This window comes from Pithys albifrons, chromosome Z (genome assembly GCF_047495875.1).
Source record: "Pithys albifrons albifrons isolate INPA30051 chromosome Z, PitAlb_v1, whole genome shotgun sequence".
NCBI classification, from domain to species: domain Eukaryota; kingdom Metazoa; phylum Chordata; class Aves; order Passeriformes; family Thamnophilidae; genus Pithys; species Pithys albifrons.
In genome coordinates, this window is record NC_092497.1 from 25,387,653 (window position 1) to 25,405,275 (window position 17,623).

Genomic DNA, 17,623 nt, shown 5'->3' on the forward strand with positions numbered 1-17,623 from the left:
GTAAATGGACTAGAGTTGAACCAAGGGTTGGACTCGATGATCTCAGAGGTCTTTTCCAACCCAATCATTTCTATGATTCTATGATACATGAGTTTTGATGCAAAGGCATACCTATCTATCTATCTATCTATCTATCTATCTATCTATCTATCTATCTATCTATCTCTAATTATATAAACACATTTCCCTTCTGTTGATGCTTGGCAGTTATTTTTCAGTGCAATTATCTTTTACAAACTATGTCTATACATCACATATCGTATAGTTTTTTACATTTATGAACGGAAAACTAAAAATCTATGTAATTTACCAGACACTATAGAAGTAGAAACTACAGCCATGCCACCTTGACGTCAGATCTTGGAAGCAGGGTCAGGCCTGGTTAGTACTTGGATGGGAGACCTCCTGGCAATACCGGGGGCTGTAGGTTCTAGTTCTGAGGACTTCACTGTCATTGTCCAAGCTCGCTCGGCTGTGGCAGATGAACCTGAGAAGTTAAAGAGTGGGGCCAGTTCTGCACACACTGTGCCTCACCTAAAACATCCACTGTGCAGGCTGGAAGGGCACACCCATGGGGGCAGAGCCCTTCCCAAAATCTTTTGTGAAGCCTAGCCATGATGATCATGATAGAAGTAGAGTTGTGAAGATAGTATGAATATGGAGGTGAAATGGTTGCAGAAAGAAACACAGTAAGTGGAAAACGGAGAAGCAAAACCCATCTATGTTCCCTCTTTAATATCTTGTCTGGTGATTTTCTTAAGCTGCACAAAGCCTTGAAATATAGAATACTGTAATCAATGAATATAAGTGGAGAATTAAGATTTGCAGGTATAAATTCAATATGCAAGTATATTATCACTGTATGGTGATTTTGAAGACTTAAAATTGACAGGGAAATGCTACTCATTGAACAGTTGTGGCATATTTCAGACTAAAACTAGTTAACGAGAACAGGTAGTATATAGCTTCCTGATAGGAGAGTTTAATGATACTTAATAAACCTCTGCTTTCTTTTCTCAGCTTCAAGGGTCTTTCAAGCTCTGCGTCATTCTTACTATTTAGTGCTCTTCTAATATCACAGTCCCACTACCATCCACCTCAATAACCCATTTGTCTGATTTTCCCCATGTTTGTACTCTCACAAATTACTCTGAAATACTCTACCAGTCTACTATTCTCTTTTCCCATTAGTCTTTAAGATTACTTAAGCGAAATGTATAGTAATAAAATAATTAATTTCTTGTACCTAAGGGTTTCTCAGTCTAATAAACGCTTATTTTATAGATGTATACAAGGAAGAAAGCAGTTTAAACCTCTTGCTACAGAGAGTCTTAAAAGAAACTAGAACAGATCTACCTTACAAGCTATGGACTTGGCCTAATGTAGGTTACGCCTTCCTGCACTGTATGTGCCTTATAGACTAATAAAAGACATAGCTAGAGACATTGTCATATAACCATAAGTATGTTTGGACTCAAAGTTCAAGTGCTGTCACTGTTACAATTTGAAATTAAAGCATGGTTTGAAAAATAGAGAGACATGATTTTTACGGACTGCTGATAGGAATTCTCAGATCTTTCTGTAGAGAGAAGTAGGTGTCCATTTTTGCCTGGTTCAGACCCAATTCTCCAGCAACTCACTGTGGTTTTTGATCTTTTAAAAATCAAGATGTAGGATGCCTTCTGACTTACTATATTGGAGAGGTGTCTGCCCCAAGTGACATTATTGAATGAGCATCAACAGTTACTGTGACTGTTTATGGTAGTAATAATGAGGTATCCCTCTACAGGGAAAGAAAACTATGACGGCTGTTGCTGTAAACAATGCAAAAGGCAGGACAACAATGGCAGTCTAAATAACCAACAGGTAAAATGGAGATGGCCAAGAATATTCACTGTGGGACTTTTGCACTTTAAACCATGACTTTCAAGACAGTGCTGCACAGAAAAAAGCTGTGAGAGATCATAAAATTAAAATTTTGGCATCCATAGAAGGTGACTATTGAGGACAATTACCCTTATAGCAGCCTCACACTCTTAATAAATCCTGTGTTGGTAACTCCTGTTGTAAAGTTGTTTTGCTTGGTAATGACTCAGTTTCAACCAGAAAAGTACAGGAGAGCTGAAAAGACAAGCAGGTCAAAAAGCTGCCTCAGAAAAATCTTATGACAAGCCATTTTCCCTAATTTTATTTTTCTCTGCAAGATTAAAAGTATTGACTGTGAATACGTAATCTTTTGGAAATGAGTTCACTTTTAAGGAGGAAACGGTTGCACTCCACTAACACACGTGAGGAGATGAACAGAAGGCCTTTTGATGAAAACATTATTCCCCAGCGACTACGGATAGAGGGGGAAATGCACACAGGAAAACAAGAGTGCAAAAAGAAATTGGGAGAACTTTCCTCAGACGACTTCTAGTTATCCTTTTACATTTCTGGGCTCCCACATGCAAACAAAACAGCAGCTGTTGGGCGCGGCTGCCCCACTGCGGATCGAGCGGGACGGGCGCTGTGCGGAACGAGCGCCTCTGGGGCCGGGGAGCCTTAGAACAGCCCCCGCGCTGATCCCGCACACCACACTCTGACCCGTATAGGGCTGCGCCCGAGGTACGGGAGAGGGCCGGCTAACACAACTTGCGGGCGCTGGCTGCCCGCCCACCTGCCCTCTCTGCCCGGCCCCGGGAAGCGCCACGTCCGAGCCCGGCCGCTCCCGCCCCGCCCCGCGGCTGTGCCCGCCCCCACCCCCGCCGCGTGACCGGGAGCTTCCGGGGGGAGGGCCGGGAGTGCGGGAGAGACTGGGGGAGTGCGGGAGAGACTGTAGCGGGTGTGTGAGAGTGCGGAAGTGACTGGGTGGAGGGAGTGTGAGAGTGTGGGAGAGGCTGTGGGGGCTGTGGGCGAGTGCGGGAGAGACTTGGGAGGGGAGTGTGAGAGTGCGGGAGTGACTGGGTGGGGGGAGTGTGAGAGTGCGGGAGAGGCTGTAGAGGGTGTGTGGGAGTGCGGGAGAGACTTGGGAGGGGAGTGTGCGAGTGCGGGAGAGACTGGGGGTGTGTGGGAGAGTGACGGAGTGAGTCTGGTAGGAGTGTGTGAGAGTGTGACTGTGGGGGTGCGTGTGAGAGCGGGAGTGACTGTGCGGGTGCGTGTTCGCCGCACGGCAAGTTTGGCGAGCGTGGAGCGGCGGCAGCGGCAGCACCGTCGTCACCGTCACCATGTCCGGCAACGGGCTCGCCTACAGCGAGCAGGGCGGGGAGGCGGCGCCCGAGCTGACGCAGGAGGCGGCGCCCACCGTGACCCCCTCGGCCCCCGCGGCCTTCGGGCTCTTCAGCAGCGACACCAAGAAGTAAGGGCGGGGCGGCAGCGCGGGGCTGGCACGGGCAGGGCATCCCGCGGGCAGGGCCGCTCTCCGCCCCTCTCACTCCGCGGAAAAATTCACTTGTGCTTGCGGCTGAGTGTGCACAGCGAGCGTGTGATCGGTGAAGCTTGTCTGTTGGTTTGTTGGGAAAACTGCTTGTCGTTTTTCCTCTGTTTCGACAGTTAACCATGCTGGAATTGTATTAATTTTGCCTTCAAATGTACTTAATGTGTGTGGGTATATATATATATATATAAAGGGCTTGTAAAATAGTATTTGTGAGGGCTGTAGTTGGAGACGTAGTTAGGCGAAGTGGCCAGCCTAAAGTGGGTGTTATCGGTGCCAACAGTGTCTTGGTCACAAGTCAAAACGAGGAAATGGAGAAGGGAAAAGAAACCCTAGCCAAGTGCACTGGCACAGAAAACCGTCAGCCCCTTAAAGGAAAAGTGGATTGGAGAGGAAGAGTGTCCAGGTAGAAGGATCAAAAGGTTTGCTAAGCTGGAATTGTATCCTACAACAAATTGGAAATCTATTCCAAGAGCAACCAATAAAAAGCACCATAAACTAAGGTCTCATGTACATTAGAAAATCAATCGCTGCTTCTTCAGTTTGATTGTTCTGCACAAAGAGAACATCCATGGTCTAGAAACCTCGACTGATGTGTTTATTTGTGTGCCACACAGAAGTAAATCAAAACATGAGCTGCATGATGCTTAACTCTGAGATGGCAGCTGATAGGCCTCCTCAGTTTTCCAGATGAATCACATTTCTTCTATTCCACTAAGTACTCGGCTTTTTCATTCTTTCCAGTTAAAATTTTCACTGCTTTAGCATAATTGCCCTCCTGTGAATCTATGTGCTGTAGCTGAATTTTGTTGTTTGCACCTTTCTTTTCCTGTCCTCCTCCATAGCAACAGCTCTGCATGTTATTTTTTAATTATTGTTTTGCTACATTCTTTTTTCTACAGAGGGGCATACCCCAGTCGTTGGTCATGGCCATAATTCTCTATATAACTCATAAAGTTCAAACTGTTTAGTAGACTGTTTTGCAGGTGAAGTAGCGTAGTGCTCAGTTTCATTAGATGGAGAAGCTGAAATGACTAATGTTACCCAAGGCTCCCCACTGATCACAAAAAATTACAGCACTGGGGTCCTGAGGTGTTTTGTACATGTGTATGTATATGGTTGTCCTTCAGTATGGAGGAAACAGATATGTGTGCATGTCTGGTTAATTAATTGCTACTCCAGACTTGCTCTTAACTTACAGGAGCAGGGAGACGGTTTGTCCTCAAAAGAGATTGAGAGCACAGCAGGCATTGATCTTAGTGGTCTTTTATAGCTGAAAAAGAAATTCTTGCTGAAATAGGAAGTTATCCACTACTCAGACTTGTGTGGTTAAGCTCTGACTGTGGATTGGGTAGCTGAGGAACAGACACTGTGCAGGGAAGATGATGAAATTTGTATAGCTGGACTGCAAGTGAGGGTTGCAGTTAGAAAAGCAGACTATGCTGCACTTGGTTTGGAAAATCATTCATCAAGCATGTAGATTGTATTTCTAATAGTTCATTCTAGTAACAGCTCAAAACCTGAGTAGAAGGTAATACAAGGAAATCCAGAGAAGTGCAAGATGTGTCCCTGCCTCTTGCATATGAAAGTGTGCGGATAGTGGAGCATTCCACTTGTGAAAAGAAAATTACTGTTAGGGCTTTTCAGAGGTTGTTTGCTGATTTCTCTTGATTGTCATTCATCACTGCTGGTATGCTTGTGTCTGATATCATTGTGGTGTTTCAGTGCTTGGCAAACTTTTTTGTTGCTGAGGAAAGGCGGATTCTTCCTTAGACCTGCTGATGATACAGGAAGTACTTCTCAGCAAAGAGACACATATGTCATATGTGGTCCTTAACCTTACTGCAGACATAGTTGGACCAGAACCTTGGGCTTGCCTGTTGCCAGTTAATGGAACAGTATCATGCAGTTGAAGATACTAGTGTAAACACTTTCTTTTAAAAAATTTCAGTCTCTTCTCTTTGTGTTGTCTGTCTTCTCCTGTTTGTCATGAAGAGGCAGCAAGCCAAAAAGCTTCTGAAATAAACCAGTTGTTTATTGGGATAAGTTGCCTTCGATCTTGCAGCAGAAAGGCCTATGACAAGTTGCACACAAAGGCACAAAGAAGTATTGCTAAACATAAAATCAAAAGTTGATCTAATTTAAAATATTTGTCCTGTTTTGTCTTTTCACATTTCAGTGGAAATATTCAACTGAGGTACTTACCATCTAAAAGTTCTGAGTATCCCTTGGTGTAAATGCCCATGTGTCTTATTCTCCTGCTGAAGATGTCTTTTTTACCTTTAGCATTCTGATTTATCCATTAACTCTCAATTACAAATAGGATTACAATTCGATTAGTGAACATGGTATTTTCACTACTTAGTGTTGTGGTTTGGTTGAGACATGTGCTATCAGTATTGAAAATATCTTGGTTCTTCAACACTTCTGTCCTGGTGACATCTTAATTCTGAGGAAGTGGAAAGCCTTGGTGTTAGAAGATTAATAAAGATAAATTAATCATAAAATAAACAGTTATCTTAATTGTAAGAGTTGGTGCAATAGGTTGCACATACCATATGCAAATATTATGTTTCACATTAGCTAATATATTGTAGGTATCCAATGCAGTTGAAAAAAAAATAGATACTGTAAAAATACAACTTTAGCGTGCTGGTATCAGGTAACTGGGTAAATGGTCAGGACAAAAGAAGTTTTTCTAATCTCTTTGTATTATTAAGTACAAATGGACATACGAAACTGTTTTCTTACTGGTTTTGGCTGAACTGAAACTGTCCTTGAATAAGAGATTTCACAGCAAATTTATGATACTGGTACCCACCTTTTCTGTGAGTACTGAATGTTGACTGAAGAGGCAAATGCAACTTGTCTTTTTGGTATGTATTGCTTTTAAAAGCCTTTTGGTTATTTGGATGTCAGAGGTGGATGTTATGTTCAGAGAGGGGAAACTGCGTATTCATTCTGTTTAATATCTCAATAACTGAATAATTGAAGGATCTAATGTACCTGAGATGAGTCTAAACTTTATTATGTGGAAAGGGCCCTGTTGTATGACTGGGGATGCCTGTTCCTCTCCTTCCCCTCTTTCACACTTGTCACATGAACTGACATGTATGGTATTACTTTATACAAGTTGGATAGTTACATTTTTTAGGAATTTATCCATGTGTCTGAGTAGGTGGTCTGATACTTGTCTGTGAACTAGTTATACTGGAGATATTCACATGTCCTACATGTTTGAAAAAGAGGGAAAAGGGTTACCTTTTGGCCACCAGAATAATGGAAACAGTCTGCAGACAGGTCTTTTCCTATAATAGGAGTTTTCTGCAGTACGAACCAATAGGTCGTGTAAATTTTATGGATAACCTGAATCCAGCCTGTGGATCACTGTGCTGTAGATGGATGGAATCCATGCAGTAAGCACTGAAGACTCTCAAATCATCTGTATAGTGTAGAGAGATACCATGTGATGCACATCACATAAATGAATAGAATATTTCAATAGTTACATTATGCATTATTACTTTATTATTGCTCTATATGGAGGAGTAAAAACTAACCACCTTCCAACTTCTAAGAGTACCTGGAGAGCTAATAAGTAACACAATCCCTGCTAATTGCTTATATTAGGGTGCAGCTATTACTTTCTACAGTTAATTGCTGGTGGACAGAGGATTTTCATGTCTATTAATTGCATTTTAAAGAAAATTGACCTGCATGTAAAATTAAAATATAGTAACATTTGGTTCTTGAAAATGGTACAGTTTCAGTAATAAAATTAGCTATTGCTTTAGCTGAATGAAATGTAAGAACTTACAGGTGAACCACAGGAGTAAAGTCATTAGGTATCGATTGATAAGTACAGTATTGAAGCAGATGGCAAAATATATAACGCACATTTTCAACTTTACTGATTTGCATCTTTAAACTGTATTCCTGCCAAGCAAAATACATTTATAATTTATTGGACTTTTTTTTTTACTGCAGATCTGGCTACATTTTGTTGAACCATTCATCAGGACTGCAAACCCATGTTTTTTTGCAGAGCTTTGCAGACATTTTTTGTAGAGAGCTGAAGGTGGTGATTTCATTAAGGTACTCATTCCCCAATTCTCTGCACAGAAGACTTTTCCAGACTCATTGGAGCTAAAAACTTGCTTTCAACAGCTGCCAGAGGTGTTCTTGGAGTCTTAAATTGATCTAGTTTTGTGTTGGCATATTCTGTTCAACCAGTCACGGAGAGATTGTACATGGATTGCCGTTTGCGAAATTCTTGGAGAAGACTCCAGCTCTAATACTCAAACTTGATGCATCCACTAGCTCATTGGCACAGCTACTTTCTTTCCCCATCTGTTAAAATGGCCCTGTGCCCACTAATATGGTGATATGCCAGTTTCGGTAGGATGTACATCCCAGTAAAGATAAATGGTTTGGATCAACTGATGAGTCTACAAGATAAAATCTGATTGCTCTAGTCAGTACAGGATAGGAACTAAATGCAGTGTACAAACGTGGGCAATACTATTGCAGAACATTTCTCCAGATGAAATCTGTCAGATCTGATGGGAAGTGACAAACAGTGAATAAATATACTCTTATTGCCATGCACTTGGCACATACGAGGATGCAGGCATTGAACTGTTGATTTGCTGTGGTACTCTGTATTGGAGTCATTGCATTTTTTTGAGTTTTTTTTATTTTCTTAGGCAAGCTTTGTAATTTCACGTCTTCACTGTGCTTTCTGCATATTTATTGTGTTGTATATTTGCTTTGGACACTTGTTTTGATCTGCATCCTGAATGGTATTAAATGCACATTTTTATAACTGTTAAAAGGCTGATGCTTGCAAGAAGTTCCCCTTTTTCTTAGTTCTGCTTTTTTGAAGGCTGTCCTTGTCTTTGCCACCCTTTGGTAATTTTGTTCCTTTGAGGAAACCAGAATTCTTTTGGTATCCTGCCAGATGATGAACAGCATTGTAATACTCTTTAACAGTGTTTCTGAAGTGTTGTGGACATCCACGTAAATGTACTAATGCTGTAGGTTCTGGCAGTGACAATACCACCTTTGTGGTGGTATCTTCAAAAGAAGCCTTTTCCCACCAATTCTGAGAAAGCTGGAAACACTGAGAGTTGAACTCGGACGTTCTTGTAGGTCCCTTCCAAGTCAGAATATTCTGTGATATTTTGTGATACTGCTTCTCACTTTCCTATAATCCCTTCACAACTACCAAAGCTGCAAAGTGATCTACAAATGTGTGCAAACTCTAATCAGTTGTCTCAAGACAGGCTGTGAGTTGCCACAACCAGTTAAGTGGCAGCATCACCTCAAGATAGCACTTTTGCAACCTTTGAGAATCTAGTGCCTTCCACCAAGGAGGATTTCTGTCACCTGATAGAAGTTTCAATGTGGTGTTGATGATGTGGGCACTATGACAGGAGGTTTTAGGCAGTGGAATGGCAATACTGATTTTTTTTTTCCCTTTTAGAAAAACTTTCTTGTCTCTGGGTGAAGTTGTGTGTCTTACTACTCTACTGACAATAGATAATCTTAGATTACATTGTAGTCATCCAGAAAGGGTTTCAAACTGCTTTGTCGTACTAGCTGCCATCTGGTTAGAGCATTTGAAGTGTAGGTGGTTTGCATGTCTGCATTGATGTTGGTGGTAGCACCAACTTAGTAGAGATGTTCATGCACTGTGTTGCTGATGCACTGTTTGGATACTGTTCACAACAGAGAACTGGGAAGATACTTCACTCAGGTTTTAACTTTACACTGTTCTATCCGTTTCCTCACTCAGAAGGATAAGACTATGCCTAAATCATCCAGATTGCAAGTACTTTGAGAAACTAGTGGCAAAGCAATAACTAAATGAGTTATGTTGCTGGTCAGACTGTAACTGGTCTTGTTCCCTGTGGCTCTCAGCCCTACAGAGGATGCTGTAGTTATCCTCACATCTCTGCAGGCTATCCTTTAAACTACCAAGTTTGCTTTTTGGGTAGGGTGTTTGTTTTTCAGATTGAAAAATTAGGACTCGCTGAAAAGGAAATGAGTTACGGCTTATCTCAATTTCTCTTTAAACTATAGAATAGCTACACTCATAATCATTTGATTTGAGTCTTCCTTGAAGTAATCATTGAATACTGCATTGTACATAACAGTTAGTATGGTGCTATAATGGAAGAGGATGGCAGTACTGAATAGAACCACAAGATGTCATTCGAAGAGTTTGTGGTATAGGCTTATTAAGAAACTCAGGTTTCTTAATTTCCTGCTAGAGGAAAACCCCAATGAGCAGCAAAAATAGATTCATACTGCAGCATGTATTTGCTGCTGATTTAGCTTCTGTGTTTTATGGCTCTGAAATCAATATGCAGTTCCTCTTTAAATGTTAGTTTCAAACTTCTTTGGAGTTTATGCAATAACACATCCTGGAATAAGCCAATTTATTTTAAGAATTTTGCGGTGCCGGTAAAATGTAACAAAAATCAATTTTTTAAAAATTTTTTGGGGAAACATGGGATGCTCCATAGGACTTCATTACTACGCAGGTGTCAGGACCAAAGGTTAAGCTGCTGTCTCAGTGTGAATTTTCTGCTTCAAACATGGTAATAATCACAGTATCTTGAACTTTCTGTTGGAATGCTTTGCTGTGCTGAAGGCAAAAACCCCCTGTCTTTGTTAGAAGTATGTCCTCCCAGCTGAAGACTTTGAACACAGTGCAATTGATATTGTGTAACTGAAAATATGCAGCAGATGGAAAATTTAATACAAGAAACGCGTTGCTAAAATTCAACCGAGTGGGACTTGTGTAACTTCTGTTCTATAACAGCTTGCTCCATAATGCCAAAACTGTAAGCTTGCATCCTCCCCTATGGTGGATTTGTTGCCATTTCCTATATCTTACATTAATACAGCACTATCCTTATACATGAAGACCCTTTGTCTCACCATAGGTTTGATAAAAATTCCTTCTACTTTCTCAGAGGTGATTAAACCAGGGTTATTGTTGCATTGCTTGCTGGGCTTCAGTTTCAGTTTTGATACTCATGAACCTTCTGCTTATTTACAAAGAAAGCCTTATGATTAGTGGGTGCCTCTTTCAGTAACTGGGTGCATTAGAACTGTAGTGAAACCTGGCAGTTTATGGGTTTCATCTTAGAGTGCTCCTGAGAAAAGAATAGGAAATAAAATAAATGTCTATTTTACCAGAGTGGAGCAAGTGTTCTCTTAACAGGAATTGTTCAGAATATTTAGATGCAGTGGCAAATTGCATGCCACAGGTCATGGATTACTATTTTAGTGTGATTAGAAGTTTGTCATAGTTCCTGTAAGAGGCGCAGATTTATCACTGGCATCGGCGCGCAAACCTCAGTGATCAGTGTAGTTATGCCCACCATTTTTGGGTTGGTTTGGGGGGGTTGTTTGTTTTGTGTTTGTTCGTTTTGGTTTTTGTTATTTCGGTTTTGTTTTCTGTAGAAGTGGGTAACATTGCTCAGTGAAACTGTAATCCTAGGTTTAACCTAAGCAAGATGGCAGTGTTAATGCCCTGAGTGTGTGCTGGTGATAGTGATGGGTTGGCACATTCAGAGTTGTTCTTCAGCTGCTGTTTGCCATAATCAACATGGAGGGTAAGGTGGTTCTGACATACAACTCTAGGCTGTTAAAAATATGAAAACATGAAAGAAAATTTGAAATCGTCTTCCTCCACTTAACATTCAACCAGTGTTTTAAGGAAAACATATTATTCTGGATGTGTTTTGTGATGCCCATCATGTTGTGTCATTGCAGATCTGCCACAAGATCTGTGATGCTTGTTATGAGAGAAAGTTAGGTGATGAATTTCCATTTCTAATTTACACTCCTTTAGCTTTCAAATTCTAAAATGGAGGAATACAAGCATGTGGTGGTAAAGATTACAAAGGCAGGTGGGAAATGATTTCTAAATATGTTATTTCCTGACTCATTGCCTTTTATGGTAGATAATATAAAAATGGTAAAGATCATATTTCATATCACTGTTGTATGAGTATAGTATTTCTAATAATAGAAATAATAACTATGATAATACTGTAGTATATAATATATAATAAAATAAAAATAATAAATAACTATAATACAATTATATATAATACATAATAGATATTTATAAATATAGAGTATTGTATTTCTATATATATTTCTAATTATAATCCATAGCAACTTTTTAGGACAATGGGGCTGTATTATAACAGATGTTCAGACACTAGATTATGACTCAGGAACCCAGGGAAATCTTGTTGCATTCATTGATATGTCATTGGGCAGACACGTGTCTTCTTGTTTATCCTTTTTTTGCTCTTGGGAATTTTATCTCTTCTTATTGTTAGGGAAAATTGCTCAGAGACTGTATTTACTCTTACAAAGGGGTTTTTTGTGTGTCTGCTCTTTTTTGGGGCCATGACTTTTTTGCTTTGTATAGCTGCACATCATTCGTCAACTGTTAGATTAGGTTTCTTTAAACTTGGTGTTATCGTTGAAGTAAAAAAGCTTATATTTCAATCATCTGTAATATGTGCCTAGTTCTAAAAAGTTAGAATTACCCTCTAAGTTTTGGCAGGGAAAGGCAAAGGTATTGATGCAGCTGAAGAGTTGCTTGCATTTTCCTGAGCCCCTGGCAAGTGGACATAAGTGATAAAGAAATTAATTGTCTAATGTTCTGTGCTGAAGAATTGTCAGTTCAGAATAACCAATGAGTAAATGAACATGAAGCAAAGTGTGATGCTTATATTTATGCTTTCAGTTTTGAGGAATCTAACTTAAGAATTGAAATTCCCTTAAGTCTTCTTAATGCTCAAAAGATTATTTTTGTACTGTACAGTAAACTGTATTATGAATGGCTGAAATGCATTTGTGTTTTCCATTGTTCATTGAGGCTTCCGATAAGAATTGTTTTTGGAGGGAAATAGCCTTTGAAATCTGTGTAGGATATTTGTTTCTAGAAGTTAAAACAGCAAGGGAGTGGGTATCCTGCTACTTAGTAAGATTTTTTTTTTTTTAGTAGCCCTCAAGCTTGGCAGGCAAAGAATGGAACAAAGTTCCACAGTGCTGGGTAAAATAGTTGAGGTGTCTTATACTATTAAATCTGCTCTCAAGGGGCAAAACTTTGAGGTTACACTGAAACCATGTCTAACTGTAGAAGAAAAAAGACTTACTGCTGCTTCTGCTGCTCCATGTGGATGTGTGGAGCAATATTTTATTCTGTAAGTACCTAATGTTTGCTAATCCTAGATCATAATTTGTTAGAAAATATTTTTGAAACCCCCAAACAACTCATCAGTTTGAGTAACAGTTAATTTCCAAATGGATTAATCGAGTAATTGTAATTTAATTTCTGTTTTTCTTTCCTTCCCTCCATCCCCCCCCCCCCCCCACTCTTCTGTTATGGAAGCAAGGCTGAATGAAAGCAGGTCTTCATATCTTAATTTCTCTAGTTTATGTCTTCTCAGTTAACATTGCAGAATGTTTTAATTTGAAATGTGTGATAGAATATTTTCTATAAGCAGCTAGAAGTACATTTAATTATTTAACACTCCTTCTGTCTTCTCACGCTAAATTCACCTTCTCCTTTTTCCTTCATATTTCTTACGTGGTGGGAGAAAATCTTCAGCATTTACTTGGATCTTGTTCTGTATAGCTTCCTCTATTTTTGCTCCTTGATCCTTAAGTTCAAATTGTTATTTTCACATTTTCTACTTCGCTGACATATTCTTATTTTTTCATGTTAATTGGTATTCTGTCTTCTATTGGTTAATGTTTCCCTCACTTCTCATGCTAATTAGTCCGCATGCTTTGCCTTTTCTTTTGGGTCGGTGGGTTTCCTGAGTCAGTGGGCTGTGATCTCAACCTCCCACTACCGAATTACCGTTCACCCAGTCAGAGCTGATTCAGCACTGCTGCTGCGTTGTCTTTATTAGTTTCTTCCTTATCTGGGAGATTCTGCCAAATGTCCTTGTGAACCATAAATTCCACATTGTTTGTGTCCATTATCAGTGGTACATCCTTTTCCCCAAGCTTTATTAACCTTCCTCTAGGTCTGAGGTAGTTGAAACATGTGGAGCCCTTAACAAGGCAGTTCTACTGACAAGTAATTTGTCTTTTTAACATCTAGACATAACTTAAAGCTTGCTTGTTATTGCTATCTGTTTCATGGATTAAATCTACTTTCTTGTTCGTTAGGCTTGAAAGTATCATCCTTTCTTAGAAAATTTTTACATATTTCACATTTTGAAACAGCAGTAGGGAGCAGAATCATATGACTAGAACCAACTTTCTAGGTCAAGTCCAATCTTTTACTACGTAACTTTGATAACCATGTCATACAGATTTTTGCACAGGTGAGGATTGAGACTTAAGCAGGAAGAATTAGAGGTCTCTGCATTTCTGTACCAGCTACAGCCAAGTCTCAGGCAAGGTACTTCAAGCTAACCTAAAAGAACCGAGACTGGGTATCCTGTGAGGAATAGACGTGAGGAAATGGTCATCAAATTAAGCTATTTCTGTGGCCCAGAATAAAGACAGCTCAGTAGGAAATAATGTTGATGGGGTTTTTTTCTCCTCTGGTTGTTGTTTGTGATTTTGTGCATGCAAACTGAAACATGGGCAATGTGGGTTTCTTATGGAGGGGCACAAAATAGGTACAGTATTGGGTCTGAAAAGATGAGTAAATACCTATTAAAGTGTCTCTATCCCTTACAAGTAGGAAAAACATTTTATAAAGGTTTATAAAGGAATGGATAACAACATTTGGTCTCATTGTAACTAATTCTGGCTTTGACTTAAATGTCTTTTTCCTCCCCATCTGAAGTTCCAAGGGCATTGAGAAATCACAATACATTTAGGTTTTGCATTCACTTTTGAAAACCTGTCTGGATGTACTGGGTTTGGCTGAGATGGAGTTCTTTTCCCCTGTAGAAGCCTTCATCATGCTGTGCTGGGTCGCAATATCTAGAAAGGTGCTGATAACACACCAGTGTTGTGGCTACTGCTGAGCTAGCAGAGCTGCCAAGACATCTCTCCACTATTCCCCTTCACTAGGAGCCTGGGGGTGGGCAAGATCTTGGAAGGATGCACAGGCAGCACTGCTGACCCAAGCTGAAAAAACAGTCCATACTGTATGATGACTACTCATCAATAAAATCTCAAATAAAGGAGAAGGGGATGGACATTCCTTACTGTGATTGTCTCCTGGAGCAACTGTTGTGTGTACTGAAGCCCCACTTCCTGGGAAGTCACTGGACATAGCTTGCAGATGTAAAGCAGAGAGTAAATACTTTGTTTTCCTTTGGTTCTGCATGCAGCCTTTTCTTTTGCTTTATTAAACTGTCTTTATCTTGACACATGAGTTTTTTTCCATCTTATTTTCTCTTACCCCCATCTTGCTTGAGGAGTGATGGGGTGGCTTGGTGGGCACCTGGCATCCAGCCAAGGTGTGCTCACTGTGCTTCACCGTGTGAAAGCTCACAGGGTTTGTAAACTTAGAAAGTTTTCAGAGTTCTTGGGATTATTGCAGGTGTCTCTTGAGCCATTGTTTGCTTCATATTTTTTTAGTACTTAAGCAATCCAGACATTACAAAAGACTATTTTTTCAAATAATCTTTTTTATAAACTTCACAGTGTATAAATGCAGTTGAACCGTGATCTGTTTGCATCTAAAGAGCCAAGCAGGATGAGGTTAATGACAGCTAATGAGAAGCTGTATGTACAGGAGAGCATCCTTATTGACTTAACGTTATTTTTGTGTGAGAATTTTACTTCAGCTGTAAAAGGTGCTTGGAAACTGTTATGTGTCTAATCATCAGGCTGTCTTAATCATATGGCTTGTAGAATAGACAAACTACAGATATGAGGCTTTTAACACTGAGGACAGAGGACAGCAATTTACAGTTCAGAAAAGGAGATGAAAACACAAGGTTATATGTGTGGGTTTTAGTGAAAATCAGAGCATACTGAAATCTGCTGTTGGGCTTTTCAATGACTATGTAAGCTGATATTATATTTTAACACAAACATGTCAACCTCAGGTGATTGCATCTGGCCCTTACTGGGGGAAAAGGGAGAAGTGAATGAGTTGTTGGTTTAAACTAAGCTCTTCTTGTGCCTTGAGACTTCAACCCTGCAGTCAAGGTTCAGGTAACAGCAGATTGAAGTTGCATGGTCTTACATTATTGTTAGAATCTGATAGATTCTTTTGCTTTCATTATACTAGGCCAGCATGTTAGTGAAGACAATTTAAAAGCAGACAAGAAGGAGCAGTCTTCACCTTTAGCTGCTGAATTGATGCAAGAATATAAAAATGGTAATCGGGTTTTATGTTTGGTTTGTTTTTTTAATTGATGCTTTACTCTGTTTCTACCATAGAAATGAAGACCTGAAACAGATGTTGGAAAGCAGTAAAGATTCTGCAAAGTTGGATGCTATGAAAAGGATTGTTGGGGTATGTGATTTTTTTTTTATTATTTCTGTTAGGGTACATGAGGTTTTAATATTATTTTTATTACTTAAGTTGGAATAATGTTTTCACTTTACAGATCCTGTACAACATTAACATTTGAATCTCTAAATGATGTTTTAAAGTAGTGGTGAAATGGTAAAATCCTTAATTTAGAATTTTGTGTAGAAATTGCTCTATCAGGATATATGCAGCCATGTACTTTTAAAATCTTTATGGAACAGTGCCAATATACTTGTAAATAACTATTTTCAATGAGATCTTGAATAGGAAATAGCTGCTTAAGAAAAGCTCCAAAATTGATGGACTGGGAACAACGTAAATTTTCAGGAATAAAATGAAAAATTCAATTTACTGTTGTTATTTTATTAGAATAAATAAGGATTTTCTTTTTTCAATTGAGCATGATGCCTATATAGTTGACTAGGTATTTCAGGTGAACTGTGCACCCATAGAGGTGACTAAATGACAAGGTAACCCACCCAGTTGATCAAGGGAAACCAGCTGGTGTAACCTTTTTGTAGTTCAGTAAAGCTTTTGATACTGTCTCTCACAATATCCTGGAGAAAATGTCCAACTCACAGCGGAATAAACACATCATGTGGTGGCTGAGCAGTTGGCTTACGGGTCGAGCACAGAGGGTAACAGTGAATGGGCTGACATCAGACTGGTGACCTGTCACTAGTGGGGTCCCACAGGGCTCCCTCTTGGGCCCTGTGCTCTTCAACAGCTTCATAAATAACTTGGACACAGGACTGGAAGCGATACTAAGCAAGTCTGCAGATGACAAAGGAGGAGATGTTAACTCCCTCAGAGGCAGGGAGGTCCTTCAGAGAGACCTTGGCAAATTAGAGGGCTGAGCAATCCTCAACCATATGAAGTTCAACAAGGGGAATTCTGCTGTATTCTGCACCTGGGATGGGGCAACCCTGGATATTCATACAGAATGGGGAATGAGAGGCTGGAAAGCAGTGCCAGGGAAAGGAACCTGGGGGTCCTGGTGGGTGGCAAGGTGAATCTGAGTCAGCAGTGCCCTGGCAGCCAGAAGGGCCAACCATGTCCTGGGGGGCATCAGGCACACCATCACCGAGGGAGGGGATTGTCCCACTCTGCCCTGCCCTGGGGCAGCCTCACCTTGAATATTGTGTGCAGTTATGAGCACTGTAGTATAAGAAAGATACAAGGCTGTTAGTGTCCAAAGGAGGGCAGTGAAGATGGTAAAGGCCTTGAGGAGAAGCCATGTGAGAAGCGGCTGAGGTCACTTGGTCAGTTCAGCCTGGAGAAGAAGAGGCTGAGGAGAGACCTCATTGCAGTTACAACTTCCTCATGAGGGGAGAAGGAGGGGCAGGCACTGACCTTGTCTTTATGGTGACCAGTGACAGGACCTGAGGGAATGACCTGAGGTTGTGTCAGGGGAGGTTTAAATTGGATATTAGAGAGAGGTTTTTTGCCCAGAGGATTGTTGGGCACTGGAACAGGCTCCCCAGGGAAGTGATCACAGCACTAAGCCTGCCAGAGTTCAAGAAGCGTTTGGATGATACTCTCAGGCACATGGTGTGAGTCTTGGGAATGGTTCTGTGCAGGGCCAGGAATTGGACTCTGTGATGCTTGTGGGTCCCTTCCAACTCAACATATTCTTTGAAATAATGTTTAATACCATTACGTGTTTAAACTCTATGAATTAGACATAAAGTTGATAGTTCCCTTTATTTCTTCTTAAA

At 40.3% G+C, this 17,623-nt stretch overlaps 1 protein-coding gene across 2 annotated transcripts in view; it reads left to right on the forward strand.

The window, feature by feature from the left end:
• The first annotated feature begins 2,793 nt into the window (after positions 1-2,793).
• The window catches only part of AP3B1 (adaptor related protein complex 3 subunit beta 1), a 157,426-nt gene continuing 142,596 nt past the window's right edge, over positions 2,794-17,623 (forward strand). Inside the window, exons 1-2 of one of the 2 annotated variants that reach the window (XM_071580024.1) lie at positions 2,794-3,337; positions 15,812-15,887. In XM_071580024.1, the coding sequence (XP_071436125.1) occupies positions 3,207-3,337; positions 15,812-15,887 (207 nt within the window). In that variant the 5' untranslated portion in view covers positions 2,794-3,206. Of the gene's footprint in view, positions 3,338-7,494; positions 7,511-15,811; positions 15,888-17,623 lie in introns of those variants that run through there. The other variant, XM_071580026.1, reaches the window with a different exon arrangement.